The 26,898-nt window shown below is 36.2% G+C and overlaps 1 protein-coding gene across 1 annotated transcript; it reads right to left on the bottom strand.

Moving 5' to 3' along the window:
- Positions 1 to 23,386: 23,386 nt before the first annotated feature.
- On the bottom strand, positions 23,387 to 24,397 carry LOC126755812 (tigger transposable element-derived protein 1-like). The gene has a single exon (XM_050468537.1). The coding sequence runs from the start codon at positions 24,395 to 24,397 to the stop codon at positions 23,387 to 23,389; it is 1,011 nt and encodes a 336-aa protein (XP_050324494.1).
- Positions 24,398 to 26,898: the final 2,501 nt, after the last annotated feature.

Raw genomic sequence — 26,898 nt, 5'->3', positions numbered from 1 at the left:
ATGAGTCGGTTAACGCACTTTTAGTGATTTTCAACATAACCTTTGTATGGGAGGTGGGCGTGGTTATTATCCGATTTCTTCCATTTTTGAACTGTATATGGAAATGCCTTAAAAAACGGCTCTGTAGAGTTTGGTTGACATAGCTATAGTAGTTTCCGAGATATGTACAAAAAACTTAGTAGGGGGCGGGGCCACGCCCACTTTTCCAAAACAATTGCGTCCAAATATGCCCCTCCCTAATGCGATCCCTTGTGCCAAATTTCACTTTAATATCTTTATTTATGGCTTAGTTATGACACTTTATATGTTTTCGGTTTCCGCGATTTTGTGGGCGTGGCAGTTGGCCGATTTTGCCCATCTTCGAACTTAACCTTCTTATGGAGCCAAGGAATACGTGTACCAAGTTTCATCATGATATCTCAATTTTTACTCAAGTTACAGCTTGCACGGACGGACGGACAGACGGACGGACGGACGGACAGACGGACGGACGGACAGACAGACATCCGGATTTCGACTCTACTCGTCACCCTGATCACTTTGGTATATATAACCCTATATCTGACGCTTTTAGTTTTAGGACTTACAAACAACCGTTATGTGAACAAAACTATAATACTCTCGTTAGCAACATTGTTGCGAGAGTATAAAAATGCCAAAAAATTTTCTTTCGAATGACAATAAACATTCCCCATCAAATTTGAAGTTTCTGCGTATTTCCTTAAAATGGCAGAGAACAACGAAACCGATCACCCTTTGTGTAAATGTTGTTTTGTAAGCCGGCCAGTCTTTCATTATATTAACGATCATTATTTTGGATGAGTTAGACTAAGCTCTTAAGCTCTAATTTGTTGTAATTTTTAGAAAAGGTTTTCGAAATAACGAAAAGCCTTTGTGGTCAATACTGAGGCTCAAGTTCCTATTTTGTAGATTCAGTGTTAACTCAAAACCATTATCTCGCCAGCCATTTAACATTTTTGTAAGTCCCCAATACAACTGAATCTTCCACACATGCACAGAGCAGCTTACAACTTGAAAGTTGCGTTCACAAACGCTTCAACACTCAATTGTTGTCGGCTTTTGCAACTTTTTTTACAGCGCCCTTTGTCTGCTGTCACGTTGTAAATTTTAAAATCTATATTACATTGTGGCATTTGTCATTTAAATGTCAAGCGTTCACTTCGTTGGCACACACACGACAAATGCAGAATGTCACAAGTGGCAAGAGCAACGGCAAATATGCAAACACCTGCATTATGGTGGTACTTAAGAAATCAAAAAATATATTAGTTAGTCTAAATAAAATATTTGGATTTTAGTCGGTAGTGGTTAAGTGTGTACAGCTGCTGGCGTATGCCGATGATATTGATATCATCGGCCTCAACACCCGCGCCGTTAGTTCTGCTTTCTCCAGGCTGGACAAGGAAGCGCAGAAAATGGGTCTGGCAGTGAACGAGGGCAAGACGAAATATCTCCTGTCATCAAACAAACAGTCGTCGCACTCGCGACTTGGCACTCACGTCACTGTTGACAGTCATAACTTTGAAGTCGTAGATAATTTTGTCTATCTTGGAACCAGCGTAAACACCACCAACAATGTCAGCCTAGAAATCCAACGCAGGATAACTCTTGCCAACAGGTGCTACTTCGGACTGAGTAGGCAATTGAGAAGCAAAGTCCTCTCTCGACAAACAAAAACCAAACTCTATAAGTCACTCATAATTCCCGTCCTGCTGTATGGTGCAGAGTCTTGGACGATGTCAACAACGGATGAGTCGACGTTGCGAGTTTTCGAGAGAAAAGTTCTGCGAAAGATTTATGGTCCTTTGCGCGTTAGCCACGGCGAATACCGCATTCGATGGAACGATGAGCTGTACGAGATATACGACGACATCGACATCGTTCAGCGAATTAAAAGACAGCGGCTACGCTGGCTAGGTCATGTTGTCCGGATGGACGAAAACACTCCAGCTCTGAAAGTATTCGACGCAGTACCCGCCGGGGGAAGCAGAGGAAGAGGAAGACCTCCACTCCGTTGGAAGGACCAAGTGGAGAAGGACCTGGCTTCGCTTGGAATATCCAATTGGCGCCACGTAGCGAAAAGAAGAAACGACTGGCGCGCTGTTGTTAACTCGGCTATAATCGCTTAAGCGGTTTCTACGCCAATTAAGAAGAAGAAGGTTAAGGTGTGTTGGAGATCGAAAATATAAATTATTTTCAACCAATATCTTATAATATAATATCCAAAAATATTAGAATAAAGAAAATTGGATGCATAAATATATATTTTATTTTCTTCCATTTCTTATTACCTAACTTTTAGATTTGGAAATATCTACTAATAAGTTCTTCCATAACAGGAGGACCACCCTAACCTACAATCACATTTACACGCTGGTTCAAAGTTGAAAGCGCTTCAAACAAGTCTCACCTGGTACTTGACGCAACTTGGTTTGGTCGGTGATAAAAAGGCGCAGAGTCACAAGTGCAATGGATTTTGGATATTGAAGAGCACACGGCTGTAGTGTTCTATGTGTTGGTATTGTAAATCCCTTCGCATACACGCACATTTACCCACAGCAGCTAAAAATACATACCGATTTCGCACTCCGTGCGTCTGGTATTAACGATAACAGAATTAATTGTTTCGATTTTTGTTGTTATTTTACGATTTTATATACCCTTTGGTTGTTTTTGGTTTTGGTGCTGTCTGTTTTTTTAATCATACATCTGCGTTCATTTGTTTTTGTTTTTCTGCGCATTTCATTGTTGTTAGTTGAATTTATTATTACAGTTGCCATTGCTGTGCGTTTGTGTTGTGCATGCGTCTGTGTGCTATTGTTTTCGTTAGCTGCCACATTTGTTTGTATACGCATATACATTTTGGCAACAATATAATTGCGTATTCACACGCACACATACACTCTCAAGCATATACACATTGCCTTACATTTCCCATCTGCCGCTGTTGCTAGCTTTCAGGCGCTTATTCCTCTATATGCTATTTTGTTCTTTTTTTGTTTGTTACTCCAAGTTTCATTTACGTCTCACATGCCTCGTTTGTTACAACAAAAATAGTCTACATGTCTTTTGCCTTTTTGCATATTCTTCATATTTGCCTAGCTCCTTTTTGACTATTTGCCCGCTCGTCAACTTGTCGTTCAGTGTCGTACAGCTAAGTTTTATGTTTGCTTGTCACTTAATTTTAACATCACTTTTACTTTGTTGGTATTTGTTGGTTTTCATTTAATGGCCAGTAGGAAAAATTCGTCTGTGATATGTTAGAAGTAATAGTTGCGAAAGAGGACAAAATCAACCTCGTACCAGATCACAAGGAAATCAGCTTCAAATTAACGAGCATAATCTACCAATCGAATATCGACATATTATTCTTCATATTTTATCATTACGGTAGACATTAATGAGTTGAAATTGTCAGAAAACCCTTTCGTAGTTTTACATTCTTAATATTAGTTTAAGGATCAAGCATCAATTTTCAAGAGCCATTGACTAAAAAAAGATTATAAAAGATTATACCTGAGGGTCTGAGGATAATAAGCTAATCGGAAAGATTGATCCAGATAACCTTTAACTTATTGTACATGTTAGTATAAGGGAAATGAGGCGAGGAAATTCCGTTTGTAATAGCTCAGTATTGTGAGAAATTACCAAATTTTTTATGTTGAAGATTAGCCTTTCATCGAGCTTATCAGAAACTTTAGGTATCTTAGTATTCACTTTCCCTAAGTCTCATAGCCAACAAGCAGCAAGCAGTTGTTAAGGCTACTGCCACAAAGCAAACAATAATGCCTTTGGGAACTTGGATGGAATTTCGATCAAAAGTGAGTACACTGACTGATTGCTTTTCACAGCGTGACAAAACTGTGAGGGCAAGCAATAAGGGGAGTGAATTTGTCGTAGAAAAAGAATTTAGCGTAACCGGTAGTAAAGGAACGTCTTTACCACATTTATTATAAAAAAGCTCCTTTCAGTACAGAAAAGCAGTATTCGATTAACCATTTCTCTACTCGATATATTCGAATTCTTTAATTAAAAAATTAATTTGTTAAAGCTACAGCAAAGTAAATGAGTGGATTCGTGCAAGGGAGTATGCGGATACGTCTTTAAAGTGGTATAATCGATATCTTTATTGCTCCTGGTCCACAATGGTATTGTCGCACAGACTTTGCGATGACTTTTGTTCATGTTGGTTTGTCCTTATTAATAATTAAAAATAATTTTGTTTCAACCACGTCCAGTGTTTTGTGGCAACTTGTTATTCATTTCTGGCCTAATATTCGGTATTTTTACAAATAACTGAATTTTTGCACCTAATGCATTCGGCTAACTTATATATATTTACGGAAGTATTATAGCGACCCCGAAAGCTTTGTTATGTTTATGGAGACTTAATTTTTACTCTCAGCATCGTAATTTCACGTCAATTATTGAAAAGTGGTATTAAGACTGTTTTGTAGTGTAGCAATTCTGTAAGGCTGTGAGGCTAAACAAGAACCCAGACATATGACATTTGCTATACCAAATATTTAAACTGAACCAAAAGTAATAAAACCAAGTCTACATTGTGCCGAAATGCCTGTGCCAAAGCCTCCAAGTAGATCAGAAATTCAGAAACTCTTCTCCGAAATGGCAAACCAGTGAGGTAAAAAGGAAAGAGGAAATATTTGTAGATCCATACTGAAACTGATAAAGTATAACATTTTGATGGAGAAACTGAATGATTAGGAAAAACACGCCAGGTAATTTTTTGTGAACATTGTGCAAAATATTCTAAGAAACCATTAATTGCAAAACTACAAAGACTTAATAATTAAACGCTTAAGGGGCTATACCAGTGTAGCACATGAAAAATTAGGCGATTTGCATTCAATTGAATGCCTCAAACTTCTTTGAACTTAACAAGGTTTATTTTCAGCTATATTTTAAGATTTCTTTTTTTACAAAAATATTGAAAAATAACGGAGTTATTTGCTGTCTTCGGGGGTACCAAAACAAAGTGTCCCAACTGCTGACATGATTCCGGCCGAATGAGTAGCTTAAACAAAAAAAATCAAAAGCTTTATTAAATTTAAAGATATTTCCTGTACAATGACCTACGATCTTTTAAAGATATCTAAAATTAACAAAATGACGCAATTTTGAAATAAAAATTTCGCTTTTTAAAAAAAAAAATGATCGTAGGTACAGTAAATGTGTTCAGCAATACTCAGTGTTCGTTTGAAGTCGATCGTTTAATTTCTTGTTCAATTATGATGTCAGCAATTTTGAAAAATGTCGTTTCGGGAAAAAACACTTATCATGTTTGTATGTGCGAGCGGTCGCTCTTTAGAACGCTGCCATCCAAAAACTATGAAAGACACGACTTTGCACAAAATATTTTTGGAAACATAAATTATCGAAAAAGCAAAAATAAAAATAAAAGAATTTTTTTGAAAGTGTCACGCTGGTATAGCCCCTTAAAGTCATATAAAACTTTTCTTTTCGACGAATTTGAGTCCCGGGAGTAACATGCAATATATTACAACAATAGCAGATTGCGATCAGAAAACTAGATCTAGGTAAATTGAACCCACTCCCCATATGAAAATGTTGCTACCATCAATAAATTTATTATCATAAGCTCCAGTGAATATTATTTTAAATAAATTTTAGACTTTTATTAAGATTATATTGAATATTTACTTTCCATCTTTGATGACTTTTTTTTTGTTTGCAAAGAATAGTATAGATATATATATTAAGGTAAAAAGAAACTGTAAAAGTGCAAAAATAATTTATGAAAATTGAAAATATTACTTACTTCGCAAGAAAAACAATTCAAATTAATTCAGTGTAGTGTAGGAACCACTGAAACAAAATCTAAAAGGTCATCAAAAACCAAAAATTTTTTAGCCATCTGCTGGTGCTTTTATTATGAAAATTTGCGATATTTCAAACAAAGATGACAAAAAAAGAAAATATAAAATAAATTGAAAAAATCTAAAACATTATAAAAACAATATCCGCAATGTACAAAATTCAGTTGAAAGCATTACTAGCCAATAGAATCTATCGAAAATATTAGCAAACACTATAAACTAAGCCTTGATAGTTTTGTTAATACAATACTAGGAGCGGAAAGTGATGAAGGCATGCAGCACAAATCACTTGAAGTAGTGAAAACAATCTTTATCCGCCCGAAAATATGCAAATTATTTGCTGCGCAAAAGTTTGTTATCAGGCTTTTGCTTGCCGCGAAATCAAAACAAAACAAGTACAACAAGAATAACAAACGCAAAGTGAAATTCAAAAAGTTGCAGAAGATTCCAACTACGAATCGAGTAAAGTCAAGTCAAGTCAACTAAGCTCAAGAAAATGTTGAAAGCATAAATAATAACTTGGTATAGTTAGGCGGTATGTTCGTTTTTATATGTGACAAATTTTGAAAAACTGTTTAGCAGCACTAAGTTTTAGACCACACTTTTTTAACCAGTAACGCCTGTTCCTCGCCATTGCTGTCAATGCGCCTAAAAATATGCAACTTATTATATGTATGAAACTCTATATTGTGGAAAGTAAAGCCCATAGTTGGAGGATGGAGCCATGTACATATAGAAGTTCACGCAAGAGAGGAAAGTTTCCTGATCACCATTCACTTGGGAGTTTTCAGAAACGATTCTTTTACATATATTTCAAGCAGCTCACGACTTCCGGTCTTTGACCAAGTATCTTCTGAGTAGCCTAAGGACAGGCGAGCTAAAGTGAGAAGGCGAAACATTCCCTCCAACAGGCTGCCTACCTCGCAACGTTACGATCGACCACTACACGTGCGGGATGGGATAGATACCGAGAGTTGAAGAGGGAAGCGAGACGCATTTACAGACAGAAAAAAAGACCGAAATGCGTGAGTATGCGGCGGCTAACTGAAGGCTTCAAGACCGGAGCATACTCTTGTAGAACCCCAAAGGTGATCTAGTGACCGATGCCCAGAGCATACATAAATTATGGAGGAGACACTTCTCCAGCCTGCTGAATGGCAGTGAACGCACAACGCCAGGAGAAGGCGAACCCGATTCCACAATCGATGACGATGGAGCAGACGTTCCATTGCCTCACCATGAAGAAGTTCAAAAGCAATTACCTGCCTGAAGAACAACAAAGCGGCGGGGGCCGATGGATTACCGGCCGAGCAATTCAAACACGGCGGCGAAGAACTGATAAGGAGCATGCATCAGCTTCTTTGTAAAATATGGTCGGACGAAAGCATGCCCAACGATTGGAATTTAAGTGTGCTATGCCCAATCCATAAAAAAGGAGACCCCACAATCTGCGCCAACTACCGTGGGATAAGCCTCCTCAACATCGCGTATAAGATTCTGTAGAGCGTATTGTGTGAAAGATTAAAGCCCACCGTCAACAAGCTGATTGGACCTTATCAGTGTGGCTTCAGACCTGGCAAATCAACAACCGACCAGATATTCACCATGCGCCAAATCTTGGAAAAGACCCTTGAAAAAAGAATCGACACACCACCTCTTCGTCGATTTCAAAGCTGCTTTCGACAGCACGAAAAGGAGCTGCCTTTATGCCGTGATATCTGAATTTGGTATCCCCGAAAAACTAATACGGCTGTGTAAACTGACGTTGAGCAACACCAAAAGCTACGCCAGGATCGGGAAGGACCTCCCTGAGCCAACAGGTGCTACTTCGGACTGAGTAGACAATTGAGAAGTAAAGTCGTCTCTCGGCGAACTAAAAACAAACTCTATAAGTCACTCATTATTCCCGTCCTGCTATATGATACAGAGGCTTGGACGATGACAACAACTGATGAGTCGACGTTGCGAGTTTCCGAGAGAAAGTTTCTGCGAAAGATTTATGGTTCTTTGCGGGTTGGCCACTGTGAATATCGCATTCGATGAAACTATGAGCTGTATGAGATATACGACGGCATTGACATAGTTCAGCGAATTAAAAGATAGCGGCTACGCTGGCTAGGTCATGTTGTCCGAATGGATGAAAACACTCCAGCTCTGAAAGTATTTGACGCAGTACCCGCCGGGGAAGCAGAGGAAGAGGAAGACCTCCACTTCGTTGGAAAGACCAGGTGGAGAAGGACCTTGCTACGCTTGGAATATCTAATTGGCACCACGTAGCGAAAAGAAGAAACGACTGGCGCGCTCTTGTTAACTCGGCTATAATCGCGTAAGCGGTGTCTGCTCCAGCAAAGAAGAAGTTGGCTGTCTAATGCAAGCTGTTGCCAAGCTTTTGAAATGCCAGATAATTTTTAATTGTTTCTTTGGCTGTTTGCTTCTAAAAAAAATATTGTCCTACACTAATTCCAGCCAGTGAGAGAGAGCGCAAATTTTCTATGCTTTTAGATTGTATTAATCTCTAACTAAGAAGATGCGAATAATTTTAAAGGTCTCCCGTAGCTTATTGAGGTCTTCATTTCGTTCTTCGAACAGAGGCGTCTGCAGCAATCATATTACTAAATATATATGTACAAGAAGCATTCTAAAGTAAACAGGACTTTTTGAATCTAGCGCCCCCTGGTCGCGCCATCTATATGTCGACTGGTGCGTTAGAATCTGCTATCTTTATCGATTCTCCTGTAAGAATTTTATGACATTTGGAATTTCACATCACATTTTAATTAACCGCTCCCCGTGTTCAACTTATACGGCACCGTGCGATTTCTTCCTTTTGGGAAAAATGCATTTACCCATGAAAGAAAAGCGTTATGCAGACGTAGAGGTCATTCAAAATGCTTACACCGGCATATTGTTTTTTTTACATCAAAGTCACGGCGATAAGAATTTTTAGGCTCTTTTTTGTAATCTTTTTCTTTTAATTTTGAAGCTTTTTGTACTATTATTCGTCATTAATTTTTTCGAATAAGACTTCAGATTCTTCATTGAAATCTAATTTTCTTTTAAGATTTTGAATATCAATTAATAAAAAGTCTAAACTCATTAAATTATCGTTGTTTATCATTAATTCCATAGTTAGATCATCCATTTTTTTTCTGAGGTTTGAAATTTTCCTTATGAACATGGAAGTTTTACGATCTAAATCTTATTGCTTTACTTGAACTTCGTCAATTTTTGTTTTACTTGATGGCTTTCCTGAGATAGTGTTGAACTTTTGTAACACCTAGGTGACCTTGCTGTGCCTCGACTCACAGCTGCTGAAGATTTCTTTGAATAGCAGTTTGAACACCGCGTTATGTTTTTTACTAATACGGCTTATGTGATCAGATTGATATGCGGGAATATGTAACTGTCTTACAATTATTATTTTAATGTTGTTAATATGTCGAAATATACACCCGTCTTGCAATTATTTTTGTTCTAATTTGCCTGTATTTTGAACAGGGTATTTTTGTATACTGTCTGTTTTGTAAATACAGGACTTTTAAATTTTGGCCGAGCACTATGGACTCGTCTCGAAAGATCAAAAATGTTTGATTTATACCAACAAATATTGAACTCAAAAAAAGAATCTTTAAGTTCTTACCGCAGGTGAAGGAAAATTAAAGATCTTTTTTTGAGGTAGAATATATTCATTCTGATTTTATTTTGATATTTTCATTGCTTATATACTATTGTATATACTTATGCATGTATGTATTGCAAATGTATATATGTCCGTATGTATTGCAGCATATTGCTTATGCTGCTTGATATGGGGTTGTTTTCAATACATGTGTGTGTGTGTGTGTTTAATGTTATCCTATCTGTAAATTTATTACTTGCGTTAACCCATTTAGTTTACAATTCTTATACGCATTTTTATTATTATTAGATGCGCGTTGCATGTACATATATGTATGGGTCTGTATATGTACAATAGTATGTATTTTTTTTTGTTTCCATTTATTTATTTACAATCTATCAATAAGACAATAAGTAAATTAGTTCAAAAATAATATTATAACATAAATAGTTGAACTCCAGTGAGAACAGCTATTATATTCAAAATTCTATAATTAAGAATTTATTTACAATATTTACAAAGTTTAATCTCTAAAAGGTAAATCTAAAACGTGATTTCTTTTAAGCCTTCGAGTTGTATCGCTATTATCCAGTAGAGTTATTGCCAGAACATTTTCATGACCATGTAGCTTATACTTTTTATTTCTTTCTTTTTTCTTTTTTTTCCTACAAAACCTAATTAACAAGATATTTTTTCAAGTAGTTGGAAGCGAGATATAAATTTTTCTATCTGATAATAAGAAAAAATAGAAAACCGTTAGGCGGAGGACCTTCCCGTTACAATTAAAAACTCATATTTGGAGAGGCTTTCTTAGAGGTGTCTAGGAACCTATTTTTGCGAGTACCAATTGAAAAAAAAAATTTTTTTGAATCACCCTAATGTACATATATACAAATTGAAAAGGACTATAGGCAGCATTAGCACGAATGCAACAAGTACGTTAATGTGTTACAAATATTTTTTCTGCAATTTTTCAACGATTTTCATAATCAGCAAACAAGCTCCTAAAACTAGGAAAAGGAAAAAAATTACAGCCTTGTTGAAAACGATTTTTCTGGGCACCGACGATGACAACACATTTCGTCAAGACGTGGTTCCAAGCATAGCACGACAGCCGTTCGAAGACGCGCCGTGCGCTGACATGTGAACTAGAATCGCTCATACGACGTGTATACCCGCAGGGCGGAAACCGTTGCGAATGAGTAACCACGCACAGGCACGCACGAATGTACACGCGAAAGTGAAATAACGGTATATACATACATGCAGTGGCAGACGTTGTGTGAAGAATACGGGACTTTGGCGTTGGTTTTTTATTTTCATAACTATGTAATCATTCTGCATATGTTTGTGTGAAGTGCAAACCACTACAACCGCTATAAATCGCTTCATCCAACCAAGTGCTGCTGTCAGCTCCGTTTTTTCTGTTTTGTAAACTCCTTCAAAGGAATTGTCAACGAGTTGCGCAAAGTTTTAGCTTGCAGACGCAACTTTTCCAATTTATACACATCGTTTACAGGGGGCCTGTTTAAGTCAATGGTCTGAGATATACATATGTGTATGTTGTTATCTTAAACGGCACACATACGCTTGCCGAAAAGTTTAAACTACACTTTGAGTGAGTGCGTGTTCGTGTCTGCTCTTTGTCAACAACTTTAAATCGCTGGAAATGTCCTTTTTATCCTTGACCGTATAATACAGTTTATGGACAAGCGGTTGCTTGCAGAAATGTTGTTTAATTTTCAGCTCGGTTCTGTTTTTTAGCTCCACTTCACATTGGTTTTTGGCAAGTTTTTTGTTTTTTGCGGGTCGTTTAATAGTTTCTTAACTTTTATTTTCTTTCGTAATTTCACTTTATTTTTTTGTAGTTCTCTAGACTTTTTAGTTATGTTTTGTTTTTTATTTCATCTTGATACTTTTGGTTTTGTATTTGAGCGTAACAAGGTATATTTTTAGCTATATTTTAAGATTTTATTCTTACCCCAACTGCTGACATGATTCCTGGCGATTGAGTAGCTGAAACAAAAACATTCAATAAAAGTTATTAATTTTAGAAGTAATTCCTATACAAAGACTTAAGATTTTTGAAAAATATCAAAAATTAACAAAATGGCGAAGTTCTGATAAAAAATCTCGCTTTTTTTAGGTAAAAAATTTTCGTTTTTTAACGCCAAATTGACAATTTTCTACCAATCAAAAAGGTCGTAAGCTATTGTATAGTCGATCAGTTCATTTCTCGTTGAGTTACAATGACGTTTCGAGAAAAATGCGTTTAATGTTTTACTTATATATCTATCTTTGTACCTGCGAGCGGTCGCTCTTTAGAACGCTGTCATTCAAAATCTATTCAAGAAACGACCTTGCCGATTTCATCGGATATTTTTGGAATCTTTGAAAAGAATTGAAAAAGCAAAAAAGAAATTTTGAAAGTGTCACACTGGTATAACCCCTTAAAATAATGTGGATCTAATATAAGTTCAGTTGCTATAGTAACACACATACTCGACAATTTTTGGATGAGTAAACCTAGCCAGTAATAATGTTATTATAGCTCTATTGTGTAAGAAAAAATCACATCTTGTCACAACTTAAAGTCTTCTTGAAAAAATCTAAGGACGAAATCAATAGTGGAATAAAGAAATGTTTACGAAAATTGCTAAGAATTCGGCCAGGACTTATCCAGCGTTAGTATATAATCTGCAAAGAACCTAACGCCACAATTGGAAATATATCTTACTTAAAAGTCCCAAAACAAGCAGTCCTTCAAATTTCGGACAACTCGATTTTTCAGTTCCATATAATTGTCCATATATTACTTTAGTTGTTTCAAGGAAGACATTGCCTTCCGAAGAAGTTCTTGCAGACATATACGCGCAAACTTTTTTCAGACATCAACTCGCTATTAGACTAACTGCTTTCAACAACATCCGAGGGAAGACAGAAATTGGAATACGAGACACATTTATTTGCATTATTTAACAAGATTTAATATTTCAAAGTTTCATTATGTTTCCATCCAACTCAGCTTTCACAAAACGACAGCGAAAACAAGCGCCGGACCCGGGTGAAAACGATTTGAATATTCTCATGCTTTCTACATTTATAGATACATACATGTAAGAAGAATACACCTATAATTACAAAAATTTGCATAACAATTACAATGTTCCAAATAAAACGCGACAAAGCCAACAAGGAAGCAGTCAGACAGACGAGGGAGCTCGCTTCATATTCAGCTGCACTGATGGCTGCTATTAACATATTTTTATGTTTTAAATTTTTTTCTGTGTTCTCTGCTTTCTTTCATGCGGAAATAACTGTCTAGCCAAAATGTAGATAAATAAGTATCGCTTGTAAGTTCCGTTTTTTAATATTTGCATTAGTAAATCAACGAAATTTTTCCGCTCTGTGTTCTTTGCTCTTTATTTTGTAGTTTTTATTATTTTGTGCTTCGCATATTTTCCATCCCGCTCCGCCAGAATTAACATATCCGTCGGCAATCATTTTTCAAATCCCCAACCACAAATAAAAGACACAAAGAATGCCGCGAAAAAACTGCAGAAATGTGATAAAAAGTGAAGAAAGACGCAAATGGACAGACAGCGACAAGCTATTTAACTTGCCAACAAATTTCGCACCCAATTTGAAATTATGCAGACATCAATGCGGAGCTTAAGGAAAAACATCAAATAAATTATCTGAGACAAAAAAATAAGAATGCAGGCAGAATTAGCGGCAGCTATAAATGCCAATAGTATGCTATTTTATCTTACAACGCCCACGCGGCCGGTTACTCAAGCGTATGTTTCCTTTCCCTGTCTATAGTTACGCTTTAGCCAGCATTCCCGAGCCAGCGGAGACATTAAATCAAAACAAATGACTTCACGCTTCAATTATTAATCGCCAGCAAATTGACCTACTTATCAGATTACTTACAATCGAGTCGCTGTGTTGATATGCAACCAGAAATTATCCCAATCGGAAGAAAGGCAAGACATTAGGCACGACTGCTACTACTGAAGCTCTTATGGTGAAAACATATTCGTTTGTACTTTTTGCATTTTCGCTGTCTATTCTTTTCGTTTCCTCTCTATATCTATCGCGTTCTTTCTAAACCATCTTAACTTTCTCGCTCTTAGTCGCTAAAGGCGTTTAACTTGCGCATTTCCTTAGTATTTCGATAATATTTCAAATTTGCACGGTTTCGCTCATTTACGCCTTCATTTGTTCAATCATCCATCATTTTGCACACTTATTCTTCAACAACATTCGCACCCTGTCTACATCTCTCTCTCTACAATACTCGCTTCCGTCCCTTTGTCGGCATTTGATATCTTCAAATGCTTCGCCTTTGGCTCATCCTTCTCCCCAACACAGCTTTTTTATACTTCGCTTTGCATTTCTCATGATAGATTTGCTGTGACGGTGATGGATCATTTACTTAAATAATTTCAAATTCCCAAATCGTTCGTTCTGGCTATCTGTCGTGCGGCTCTGGCTATTGATAGATCTCTAACAAAGTTTGGCATTTTTGTATTCTTTTTTTTAGAATTCATGTGTTTTAAGAACAGTGTTTCAAAGGAATTACCTAATTTTCTCGTTCAAATAAATTATAAATTTTTTATTATCTGTGAACTAGGTGTTTTGATTCACAGAAATTGGAATTTAGTATTAATAATTTTATTCTATTCTTTATTTTTCTCAGAATTTTTAATACTTAATCTAAACTATTTTCTCTTTCCAGTTCCTTCTACATATGTATATATGTAGACCTAGTTTCAACCTTTACTACTTAAAAAGAGTAATTTTTTTACTACATAAGTACATGCAAACAATCTATCAAAATTATATTTTTCAATACTAGCTTGTATAAATTTACATATGCAGGGGCCTGGTTTGTCTCTCGCGAATCAGCAAGGCAATTTCTTTTAGCAACATCTGCTAAGCATTGAATGAAACCCTTCAAATTGAAAATGCATCAGTTACATTGTTAGAAGATTACATTACTACATTTAGGGTTTGATGTTATTAATATTAAAGCTGATTACTTCTGAGGAATTTGATTGAAAAACGACGAGATAGAATCATCTGAACACTACATTCGGGAACTCTTAATTTTTCGAAATGATGGTTGAACTTAAAATTGACCTCCAATACCTAATATGGAAATAAATCTCACGATCAGTTTGTGGTGTTTTGGTATAACATATGCACTTTACATACTGTTGAAATAATTTGCTTATATATGATTGGTTACAGTTATGATAACGGCCTCATTTAGTAAAGCGAATTCGGTACTCGACTGCAAATATGGTAAAATGCCTATAAAATGTTAATTCTACTTTTGAATAATAAGGATTTCAACAAACTTAACAATATATACTTATTTCGTTGGGAGTGAGGAAGGATATATGTATAAACACCAAACACATTGCTTACATTTCGGCGCGTAGTGGGATTTACTGACAATCTAGGCAATTGTATATAAAAATTTAAACGCCAGCAGTAAAATAACCCTTGTGAATCTTAGTCAGCTACGAAACATAGCTTTCTGAAAAGAACATACAAAGGCTAGGTCAAGGCACACATCTTACATGTAACATCTTTGAATGACAGATATTTAGCATAATTCTACGAAGTGACTCCTTACATCCATTAATTTTTTGCATAAGCTTTTACAGTCGTAGGGCTATACACAATTCCTACTCTTGTGTCTTAGCGGCACACCATGGAAACGAGAGTAACTTTTGTGTAAGGTCCGGCAGTCAAGTTCGGTTTCGATTCGGTTCGGTTTAAGCGTTTGCTGAGGCCTAATTGCAGCGTCTGTTAACCAGAGGTGAAGCTGCGAGCGGGCACTGATCTTGCAACAAGCGGCTCGTTATATAAATGTGTGTAGAACTTTATACTACTCGGTTGTGAACTGGGGCAGCCTCAGATTAGAGACTCCTCTTTTGATGATGACCAATGCAAACGTTTTAAGGATTACGATTTATAGGCAGACATCTGGAATGTCCGATCCCTTAATTGGGAATGTGCCGCTATTCAACTGGTTGGTGTCCTGGTAAAAGTAAAAGCTGACATCACAGCCGTTCAAGAAGTGTGATGGACGGGACAAGAACTGAGACGAGTAGCTCCTTGTGGCATTTATTATCAGTGTGGCTTTGGATCTGGAAAATCTACCATCGACCAGATTTTAACCATGCGCAATATTTGGAAAAGGAGGTTTCAAATACGGAGACCCTATCGTGTGACTTCTTCAAACTATTGCTGGAGAAAATAATACGGGCTGCAGAGCGAAATAGAAAAACTACAAGTGTACAGCTGCTGGCGTACGCCGCTGATACTGATATCATTGGTATCACCAACGGCGCCGTTTGTTCCGCTTTCTCCAGACTGGTTAAGGAAGCGAAGAGTATGAGTCTGATAGAGAACGAGGGCAAGGCGAAATATTTCCTGTCATCAAACAAACAGTCAACGCATTCGCGACTTGGTTTTCGATTCAGTGCCCACAAATGGAAGCAGAGGAACGGAAGGCCTACACTCCGTTTGAGAGATCAGGTGGAGAAGGACTTGACTGTACTTTGTATCCCAGTACCAAAATCTCCTAAAGACTGCATGCTTATTGTGGAAAAATAGAATAATTAATTTTTATGAAAATCCATTAAGGTAAGTAGTCTGGTAACTTATGCCTATTTTCATGACATCTTTGGAGAGCGGTTTTTTATAGGAAAATAAAAATGAATTATCTTGAATATTTAGTGTATTTTTATTTACATATTAAATATATATAAAAAAACATTTATTTGAAAAAATTTAATACTTTATTACTACTATTATTATTGCCACTCGAAGTTGGAACTTGATGTTATCTGAAATCAAATATTCTTGATTATTCTTAATCTATAGACATGTCATTCTGGTCGGAACTACTGAAGTTAAATTTCAAGGGTAAATAACAAAATGACGGACTTTGAAAAAAAGTCCTTTTATTTTAACAAAGACAGTTGTAAAATAAAAAGTTAGGTGTGAAAAAAATTCTCGTTAGTACCGACGAGAACTATAAGTGTGTGGAACAGCCTGTTAAAATTTGAAAATAATCGGTTCAGTAGAAAAAAAGTTAGAACCCGGGCCGACCAGAAAAACAATGTTTTGAGAAAAACGCGTTTAAAGTTCAACAACTCCGAGAGTGAGGACTCCGAGGCGCTCTGGGAAACTCATTATAACTCCCTAAATACTATTTCGAATTTCTGTCTGAAATTTTCACAGTGTATTCTCAAGACATTGTACTTTCAAACTAAGCAAAAAAAAATTTCGATTTTTTGAACCCAAGTTACCAGACTACTACTTTGAAAAGTTTGCTTTATCGTGTTTACTTGTCGCGATGCGTTTCGAATGCATTTTATTAATTTTTTACCTGTTGCACATTTTCGCCTTTTACTTATATTCATTGTATTGGTTCCATTTTTAGTAAATTCTACCGTTTTCTAGATTTTTTTTTAATTTTTGCTCAAACTTTACGTCAGCGTTTTCTTTGGCATTGCTTATTTGTTTTATGTTATGTTGTTGTTGACTCCGTTAGTGTTGCTACACAATGTTGCCTAAACTTTTTAACTTTCGCAACGGGTTTCCGATTGTTTAATTTTTTGTCACTTTCTGCGTTTTATCATTCCGCGCTTCTTTTCACCACATCTCTACTACAACACGTATTCTTGAAAAATTCTATTTGTAGTCCAACAAGTATATTATGAAGCGTTTCACTTAACCCAGCTATCTTCGACTTATCTGGTTAAAGCTCTGTCCGCAATATAAGAATCATTCGTGCGTTTTCCTTTCCGCACACATTTGTCTTGGTTGCTAGTGTGTGGGTTTGCTTTCATTTCTTTTTGGCTGGTGGTATTTTTTCGCAACCCAAACTGTCTGTAGCAATAATTTCAGGTTGAAGGTCAAAAGATTTCAAAATAAAAGTACAAAGAGATCAGACTTGAACATTCCACACAAATCGGTGAAGCAGCAGCATTGTTCAATTCGATGTCGTTAGCTTTCAACGTTTGACGGACAAGTTGACATAGCAAACAAAAGTTTCTGAGGTGGCGGCCACTGGATTTTTATACCCTGAACAGGGTATACGAGTATTAAGTTTGTCTCGAAGTTTGTAACACCCATAAGGAAGCGTCGGAGACCCTATAAAGTATATATATAAATGATCAGTATGTCGAGCTGAGTCGATTTAGCCGTGTCCGTCTGTCCGTCCGTCTGTCTGTCTGTATATATACGAGATATATAAACGAAATTTGGTATAGACTATTTTCTAAGGCAACAATGTAATCTCCGAAGAAATTGTTTAGATCCGTTAACCATAGCATATAGCTGCCATACAATCTGAACGATCGGACTCAATTTCTTGTATGGAAAACTTTCACATTTGACAAGATATATCCATGAAATTTGGTATAGATTATTTTCTAAGGCAACAATGTAATCTCCGAAGAAATTGTGCAGATCGGTTCAATATAGCATATAGCTGCCATACAAACCGAACGATCGGAATCAAGGGCTTGTATGGAAAACTTTCGCATTTGACGTGGTATCTTCACGAAATTTGGCATTGATTACTGTTAAAGGTAACAATATAATCTCCAAAAATTGTTCAGAACGGATTACTATAGCATACAGCTTCCATACAAACTGAACACATAGTTACTAACAGAAATGCACCTGTGAAGGGTATTTAGCTTCGGTGCAACCGAAGTTTACGTTTTTTTCTTGTTTTTTATATCAATTTTCCCTTTTCGCTATTCTTCCATTCAAAGAGTTACTCTCCTCTCGCTTCGCGTCTATCAAAGTGGATTGAATTTGTACAAGGGGGCTGTGGAGTAACGTATTGCTCATACTTTGGCTGTACATTGTAGCCGTGCGCAAACAATTATCCAGTGAGTTCAAGTTGACTTTGATAAATACGACTATGTATCTGGGTATAATATTTGCCGGAAAGCTAGTAAAATATCACGAATGAAAGTAATCGCTTTGTAACTGTTACGTTAATTGCATTGATGATTTTAAATTGTTTGAAGCAGGAAAATTCTTAAAGTAAGTATCACAGCTTTTAGGCTAAATTTAATTTTTGTTTTTTTTTTTTTGATTACAATAGTTGTTAAAAGTAGCATGATATCAAATTATATGCAGTCTAATTTACTTGACGATGCTTAACTGGAATCACAAATAGCTTCAGCAGTTATCTTTAAATAACTTTTGGTAAGAAAAAAAAAACCATGTTCAGGTCGTCAAATAATTTTACAGAGCCAGACTCAATTTCACTAAATATTAGTCTAAAAAACTGTCCTAGTCGGAGTTGTGCAACATTAAACTTGGTTTGGCATACTTCAATAAAATATGTTATATGGTATTTAATCATTGTGGGCCTTCAGAACTAGTATTAATATAAGAGGCATTTGAACAAATAGGTATATAAAATTATCCTGGTGGTACGACATTGTAGAAATGGAAACTTCATTGAGCCTTCTACAATATGTGAATTAAAACAGAAAATTCTGCAGCTCGTATAAAATTGTATAGTATCCACAAGATCAACGAATTCTCTTTCCCATAATTCAAAGAGAACAATGGCATAACCTTTCAAGCAGTTATAGTACTTTCAATACAACAACACCTTATTTGATCAACTAAAAACATTCATTCGCAAATAGCTCTAAGCATCTGCTTACTTAGTAATATCATATTTATTAAGTACTAATCATCCCCGCAGGTTAGGGCTTGTCTATAAATCATCAATGTGTTATTAACCGTGCACTAATAAAATAACCCCATTGAAGTCGCGAATAACCCGCACAGAGAATGCAGAAATGTACTCAGATAATATTGCTAACCTGTATATGTTTATGTATTTATGTGTATGTTTTGCCCGAAAGCGTACAATTTTACTTAATTAAGCTTCATAAATACCAATTGTACTTGTGTTGTGGGAGTTGTGTCTTGAGGCATGCCACATAGCAAACACATAGTCAAAAGCCATGAGGCAAAATAAGTAAAGTAAGCAACACTGTAGGAAAAAGGAATGTGAAACTACAAACTGAAAGGCACGAATTTGACTTGAAGCTTTTGAAATATTCGTTTTTTTTTTAATTTTTGAACAGAGAACTAGATATATGTAATAAGATATGTATAAAACAGATATATTTTTGACTTTGAAAATTTTCGACTTTAAGTTTTCGGAATTATGAAGCTGTCGTTCCAACACTACGTCTACTGCGGAGGTTCATTTTTTTATCATTTTCTAATTTTGTACAATTTCGAATCTTAGTGAAAGTGTTAAAGATCACATTAGCGCTCAATTTGCAACGCTTTCTTTTAGGGTAGCCACAGTCAGATACACACATGAAAACGAAAACAACAAGTTAAATTGAAATCTTGCGAAATTCATGCAAAATTAACTGGGTTTAGTCGAGCGGAGAGTATTCAAAGCTATGTTGGTAGAGCTGTTGCTTACGCTGTCTGCAACACAGCAGACTCCACGTAGAAACAAGTGTAGATTCTAAGCGGAGACGCAGTAATAATTTGCGACTGACTTGCAAAAAAATTTAATTGCAGCAGTTGAAGTACCGAGTGAACCCAGAGAATTATATAAAAAGAGGGAGAGAAGAAATGCGAAATAGAGTGGGAGTATAGTGACGATCGATTGTATAGCAACTATTATAATATGAGTTGTCAAAAAAGTCTTGCGGTATTTTTATTGAATTTTTTTTATTGAAATTGAAATGAATTTTTGATGACTCATGCCCAGCTCTTGACCGATGCTACGGCTGCTACTATGCCGGTCTCTTTCGACCAATTCAGCGATTTTATCGCAATTTTCGACGACAGGCCTTCCGGAGCGTGGCGCATCTTCGACCACCTCTACACCAGAACGAAAACGTTGAAACCATCGTTGTGCGATGGAAATGGAAACTGTATCGGGTCCATAAACTGCACAATTTTTATTGGCGGCTTCAGATGCATTTTTGCCTTTATCGTAGTAGTACTGTAAAATATGCCGTATTTTCTCTTTATTTTGCTCCATGTTTGCGACGCTATAACTCACGAACGAATTAAAAGAAACGGCAATCAATCAAACACGTGTTAGCGCGTGAAATGAGCTTTCCAAAAAAGTACAGCATGACCCGATGCGACGAATAAAACTAGAACTACGCGCTTTCAGCGCCAACTAGCGAAAATACCGCAAGACTTTTTTGACAACCTATATTTATATTTCAACGGAACTTAACTACGAGAAACTACTCTACAAATGGATTCAATGAATACTTTTGTTAATAATAGGGGCTAATTTAGAGAAATAAGACCTCTCATCAGAAGTTGAGTCGTTGCTGATCATGTTTAAATCCTTAAACAGTGAACGGTATGTTGCGTTTTTTAAGATAAAAAACATGTAAAATTCATTCATTTGGAATATAGACGTCAGTGCACACTTTTAGATAACGTTATGAGTCTGTTGGATTAGAATAACTGCTTTCATATGACTTAAAATCTCATGTCTTCTGCTTTTGTATTAAAACTTTCCAGACAGAAACGGAAATACGGACCATTTCACCTAAAAAAAAAACGGATTTTCTAAGAATGTATATGTATTTGGTAAATTATATGTATTACATCAGTAAAGGGGATGTAAGGACACTTAGACCAATATTTCTATTTTTTCCATCCAATGATTTTGTTGGAGTGAGTTTCAAAGACAGAGTCGGATTGATTTATTGAGTTATTAACATAATGAGGGCAGTGAGCTTAAAGGCGAACTTAGACAATATCTAGAATAATAAAAACTCTGCTTTCTACAACAACCGTATTTCTTCCGTGCTCCACTTTCACTCCGCAGTTGTCGGATAACTTCAAACGAGTTATACGTAATCTTCATAATACATATGATATATAAGAACACAGCAATAAGAAAATGTTAGCTTTTTCCTCACCAGTGTACAAATATATGAATGTCGTTAGTTGTTAATCCTCACTGCTTGACTAACATGGCATGACAATCCTCACATTAGCATATCTGTTTCTGTATGAGTAGCTGTTACTTCGCTCTGACTCTACCCGCCTCTCGCACGCTGCTGTTTGTTTTCTTTCTGATTTTTGCTCTACACTTCGTGTTGCCCCTCGAAGCTGTTCGCCGATGCATTAAATTAAAAATTATTACACTCAATTCATTCGATGTAAGATATGTTTTGTATTTAGCTAATAATGGCAAATAAACTGGATTTGCGGCAGATAAAAAGCAAAATCAAAGGCAGCAGCAAATCGAAGGAGTCGCCACAAACTCTGTTCCGTAGTGAGCTGAGTGCCGGAATAATCAAATGTAAGCGAATGAAGGGGAAGGGCGTACACACATATGGAATACATTTGCAAAACGTTTGTATGTATTTAACGGATTTTTTTATTTCCCCACATGCAGAAACGCCAGGGGAGTCACAAAATGCGGTTCGTTAAACCTTTCGTGGTGAAGTGAACATGAATTCAAAATCTCATCACGTCGATTGCCTCAGTCGCCAATGTGATCACATGCGGACATGCAAATATGCGTTTGTTTGTGTTTTGCATATACATATGTGCGTTTCTAAAATTAAAATAAAAGGCATTTTACGACCCCTTTTAAGTATTGCGTATTCACCTGTGGAATATTGCTGAGAGGAGAGGTGCAGTTAGTTAAAGTTTAGAAACACTTTGGCTGTGGATTAATTAGCTCTCAGCTTTTCTCAATCCACATTACATTAAACAAACTAATTTTTATATTTCTTCTCTCTCTCTTCCTCCAAGTTCTTTGATTAAAATTATCCTAGACTCGCTAATCTCATATTTCCATGGTAAGGTTTTACATACCAATACCCATCATTGTATTTCTCTTCTTTCTATTAAATCCGCTTGACACGCATATACAGACGTACTTATTCACAGTCTGCATGCGTTTTACTCATTTTTCAGCTCTATGCACATATTGGCGTAAACTTTTAGCGATTTGTTATCTGTTGTCTCCCTGATTCGGTGTCAGACCGACATAGGAGCATTGATGTTCGTTAATATGTGCGGAAAAACCTAGCTGCACACTTTGCAATCATCCAAACGACTCAGTTAACCACATCCTAAACGACTGCACTGCACTAGCACAAAAAAGGAAAACCATCTTTAGAAACAGGGAACCCTCCCGTCTACTGAAAACACCAAATGTTGACAACATCAATGCTATCAACAATTTGCTTAAGATATGTAAGATAAATAACATTTAAATATTATAAGCAAATAAAAACTAAGTATTAATTTTACACTTAATTTTAATTAGACATAACTATTGTAATAGATAGCCGAAGGCCCTAGTAGCCAGTGCTTAATCTCTGTGTATTAATTATTAATAATTAGTTCTCATTTAAATAAATAAATAAAAATAAAATAAAATATGTGCATCCGTATATATATATGTACAGTAATATCTCGATTTACGTTTTGGTCGGTTCCGAAAGATTGCGACGTAAATCGAAACGACGTTAATCAAATTTGTAGTTTTCCATATGATTATGAAAAAGGCAAGGTTATTGGTTGTTTCAAATAAAGTACATAAATGCACATTTAATTCAATTACATACTAAGAAATGTATTGTATGTATATAAAGTCCATAAGCACATAAAAAGAGTTAAAAACTATAGCAATTAAGAGATACATTATATTCACTTCACATAAGTGTATTTCAAGTGTAAAAAAATTCGACATATGAAATTCATATCCTTTTTGGAATAACTCGTTTGTATGTAAAAAATAATAAGTTAAAATATGAATTCACTCCAAACTTGAGCAATAAATAAAATAAAAGTACTTAAATTTTAGAATATCTCACTCCTCGAAGTTTTCATTTGGTATCAATACTTCAGACAAAAGCTTTTGCAGATCATCGTTAGGAAGACTTCTTTGGCTTGATGAAGTAGTGTCCGCTGATGAAATTTCAGACACGAGCATTTTTATATCATCGTCTGGAAGACTTCGCTGGCTAAATGTCTGTCCTTGGGTTGATGAAGTAAAGTCCTCTGATGAAATTTCAGACATGATAATTTGGATATCCTCGTCTGGAATATTGCGCTGCGAGGTTTGGTATTGGCTTGACGAAGGTGTATCGGATGATAAAATGGGCTTGAAAAATGAATCAATCCGCTTCTGTGACAAAAATAGTTTCTTTTGTGTAAACAAATCTTTGTAATGTTGCAAGCTATTGTTAATTGAGTTTCGTGTTGAGATAACTCGCTCTTCATCTTTGTCGAATTTTTCAAAAATATTGATCGCTTTCTGTATGTGGTTAAAAGCCTCTGATAGCTTTGAGATTGGGAATTGTGAGCGTTCCCTCTCATTTTCGACCATCGAATTTTTTAATAGATTATCATCTTTATTAGGAGTATCTGTCAATGCCAATGCTTCTGCGTTAGTTAATGGTTCATCACCTGTTTCCAAGATATCAATAAGGTCGGATTCATCAACATCTGTGAAGCCAACAGTTTGCGCTAAGTTAATTAGTTCTATATTTAAATCGTTGGAATTTTCTTCTGATCCACATCGAGATGTAGTATATTCCGTCCATATGTTTTTCCATGCATGGCTCATCGTTGTCGCGGATACTTCTTCCCAGCTTTGTTTAATATTTTCCACTGCTTGCATGACATTATATTTGACCCAAAAATTGCGAACTACATCAGCAGATGCGCAGTGAGATTCTTTATCAATTGCATCAATCAAGTTGTTAAATGTCCTTCGTAAGTAGTATTTTTTAAATGCCGCGATAACGCCTTGATCCATCGGTTGGATAAGCGCCGTTGTATTCGGCGGTAAGAAGATTACTTTAATATTGTCATTCATATCATCAAGCGGGATAATGTGGCTAGGGGCATTATCAATTAACAGCAATGCCTTGCACGCGAATCCATTTACTTCGCAATATTTGATAACTGTTGGGCAAAAATTCAACTTAAACCAATCATAAAAAAGTTTAGCAGTCATCCAAGCTTTTTTATTGGATTTCCAAACAACAGGGAGATTTTCTTTTTTAATATTTTTCATAGCTCTTGGCGTCTCAGACTTATATATCAACAAGGGCTTAAGCTTCATATCACCTGCAGCATTTCCTCCAAGAAGAAGTGTAAGTCTGTCTTTGGAAACTTTTGGCCCGGCGGCCGCTCTTTCCTCTTTTGATATAAATGTCCTTTTTGGCATTTGTTTCCAAAAAAGTCCCGTCTCGTCCACATTAAAAATTTGCTGAGGTGAGTATCCTCCTTCATCAATGATTTGCTTTAGCTTTTTCACAAAATTTTTAGCTGCTTCGTTGTCTGCGCTTGCAGATTCTCCATGGAATTTTATATTATAAAGTTGGGATCTTTTTTTAAATTTTTGCAGCCACCCATCGCTCGCGTTGAAACAAAAATCTTCACAATCTGTAGTTGTTAACTTTACATCATTGAATAAACTAATTGCTTTCCTTTTAATAACTAAAGTAGTTATCGGAATATTTTTTTTCCCCCAAATCACTTATCCAAAGAGTCAGTGCCTTCTCCATCTTATCCATCAAAACGGGTCTTATTTTAGTAGTGGATTCCAAACAACGATCTGCAGCAGTGGATGCACTTGTGATAATCTTTTGTTTACTTTTTATGATTGTTCTTACGGTTGTTGAAGGCAAACCCTTAACGCTAGCTATATTAAAAGCCTTTTCGCCCTTATCATGGCGGTGAATGACTTCCATTTTCTTTTTAATAGAAATAACATTTCGTTTCTTTTTTAATTGAACTGCACGAACACTTTTAAATTCACGTTTTGAACTCATTTTCACTATTTTATGCGTGTTATCAGCAACACTTATCAACTGAACGAGTTCATGAAATATATTGACAATATTCAAAATACATAAATGTAAGCAAGGGATTCCCCAAATTCATATTTCATACAGGCGACGTAAATCAAATTGACAACGTAAATCAAGACAACGGTAACGAAGCGGACGTAAATCAAGGTATTACTGTATATATATTTGCAGTGTCAGCTATGTCAGCTATGCGATTGACCTTAACTTGTTGTATTTGCTTTTACTTTTAGTGCCACTTGCAGTAGCTTTCGCTTACTATTTACATATTAGTTTGTATAAATTGTGCAATCAGCCTAAGTGCAAGCAGAGGCAGGCATATTTATCACGCAGACACAAAGGTTTTTTACATGAATGGTGCAAATGTTGGGGTTGAAGCAAAGCGCTATAAAATTTAAATCGGAGTCACCCAATTTAATCGGAATAATTTTTATTCGTCTTGGATATTTTGACAACCCTTTCCAAATTAGTTGCTCTTTAGGTATTTAAAACGATTTAAGGTAACTTTATGTGTATGCAATACTGTATACGTGCATTAAAGACAAGTAGGAAAAGGCAAAGTTTAGCTCAAACCGAAAATTTCTCTCGCAATTTGCAAAGATCAAACACAAGGATATGTGTACTTTCCGGTTTCGACAAAACTTTATTAAACTTACTTCGTTTTATTACTTTACGAAAGCTTGTTCCATTTTAAGGTTCCCTACTTTAATAAAGAAAAACACAGGAACTTCAAATTTAATGAATGTTTACTATCATTCGGATGAACATTATTTAGCATTTATTTTTTGAAGATTATTTCTTTCAAGGGTTGGCCGTGGCTGCGCCTCAGATGGTCCATCCATTAAGTCCAATATTCAATGACTCGTTCTAACATTTCGACTGGTAACTGACGAATGACACGCGTGATATTTTGCTCCAAGGCCTGAATCGAAGCCCACAGGGAAAACTCTAACGGCGAGAGATCACTCGATATTGCTGGCAAATGAATCGGCTCAAAATGTGAAATTATCTGCTCACCGCAGTGTTCTCTCAGTTAATTCATGCGATGTGTGGGAAGTGTTGTTATTGAAACCAAATATCGCCGAGATCACGAGCTTCAGGCATCAAATAGTCAGTTATTATAGCACTTGAAACTCTTCAGGTTCCTCTTCGTCGCAATTGCGGAAATTTTGCTTGTTTACATACCCCTTCAGCCAGAAATAGGCCTCATCGCTGAAGAAAATTAGCTCGCAAACGTCGGATATTTTTGCAACTTTACGAGAGCCCATATAGCGAAGCGACGTTGCTTGGGAAGGCCGAGCGGCTTCAGTTCTTGCACAAGTTGTATTTTGTACGCTTTCAATTTAAGATATCTATAGAATGTGGCAAGTCGACATCAGTCCGATTTTCTGTGTTTCCGTTATAAAGTTGAACAATTTGTAAACGTTGCTCAGCCGTAAGTCTTTCCGCGATGAAATGCCAAGCAATACTAAACAAAAATGGTATGATAGCTTGACACGACTCA

The sequence above is a fragment of the Bactrocera neohumeralis genome, chromosome 4 (assembly GCF_024586455.1).
Source record: "Bactrocera neohumeralis isolate Rockhampton chromosome 4, APGP_CSIRO_Bneo_wtdbg2-racon-allhic-juicebox.fasta_v2, whole genome shotgun sequence".
In the NCBI taxonomy this organism is placed as follows: domain Eukaryota; kingdom Metazoa; phylum Arthropoda; class Insecta; order Diptera; family Tephritidae; genus Bactrocera; species Bactrocera neohumeralis.
Note: the sequence above shows the minus strand (reverse complement) of the source record. Positions and strands in the feature narration are given on the sequence as shown.

Excerpts from the sequence above, each read along its gene's own strand:
- LOC126755812 (XM_050468537.1), bottom strand. The coding sequence starts at position 24,397 with ATGAATGACAATATTAAAGTAATCTTCTTACCGCCGAATACAACGGCG.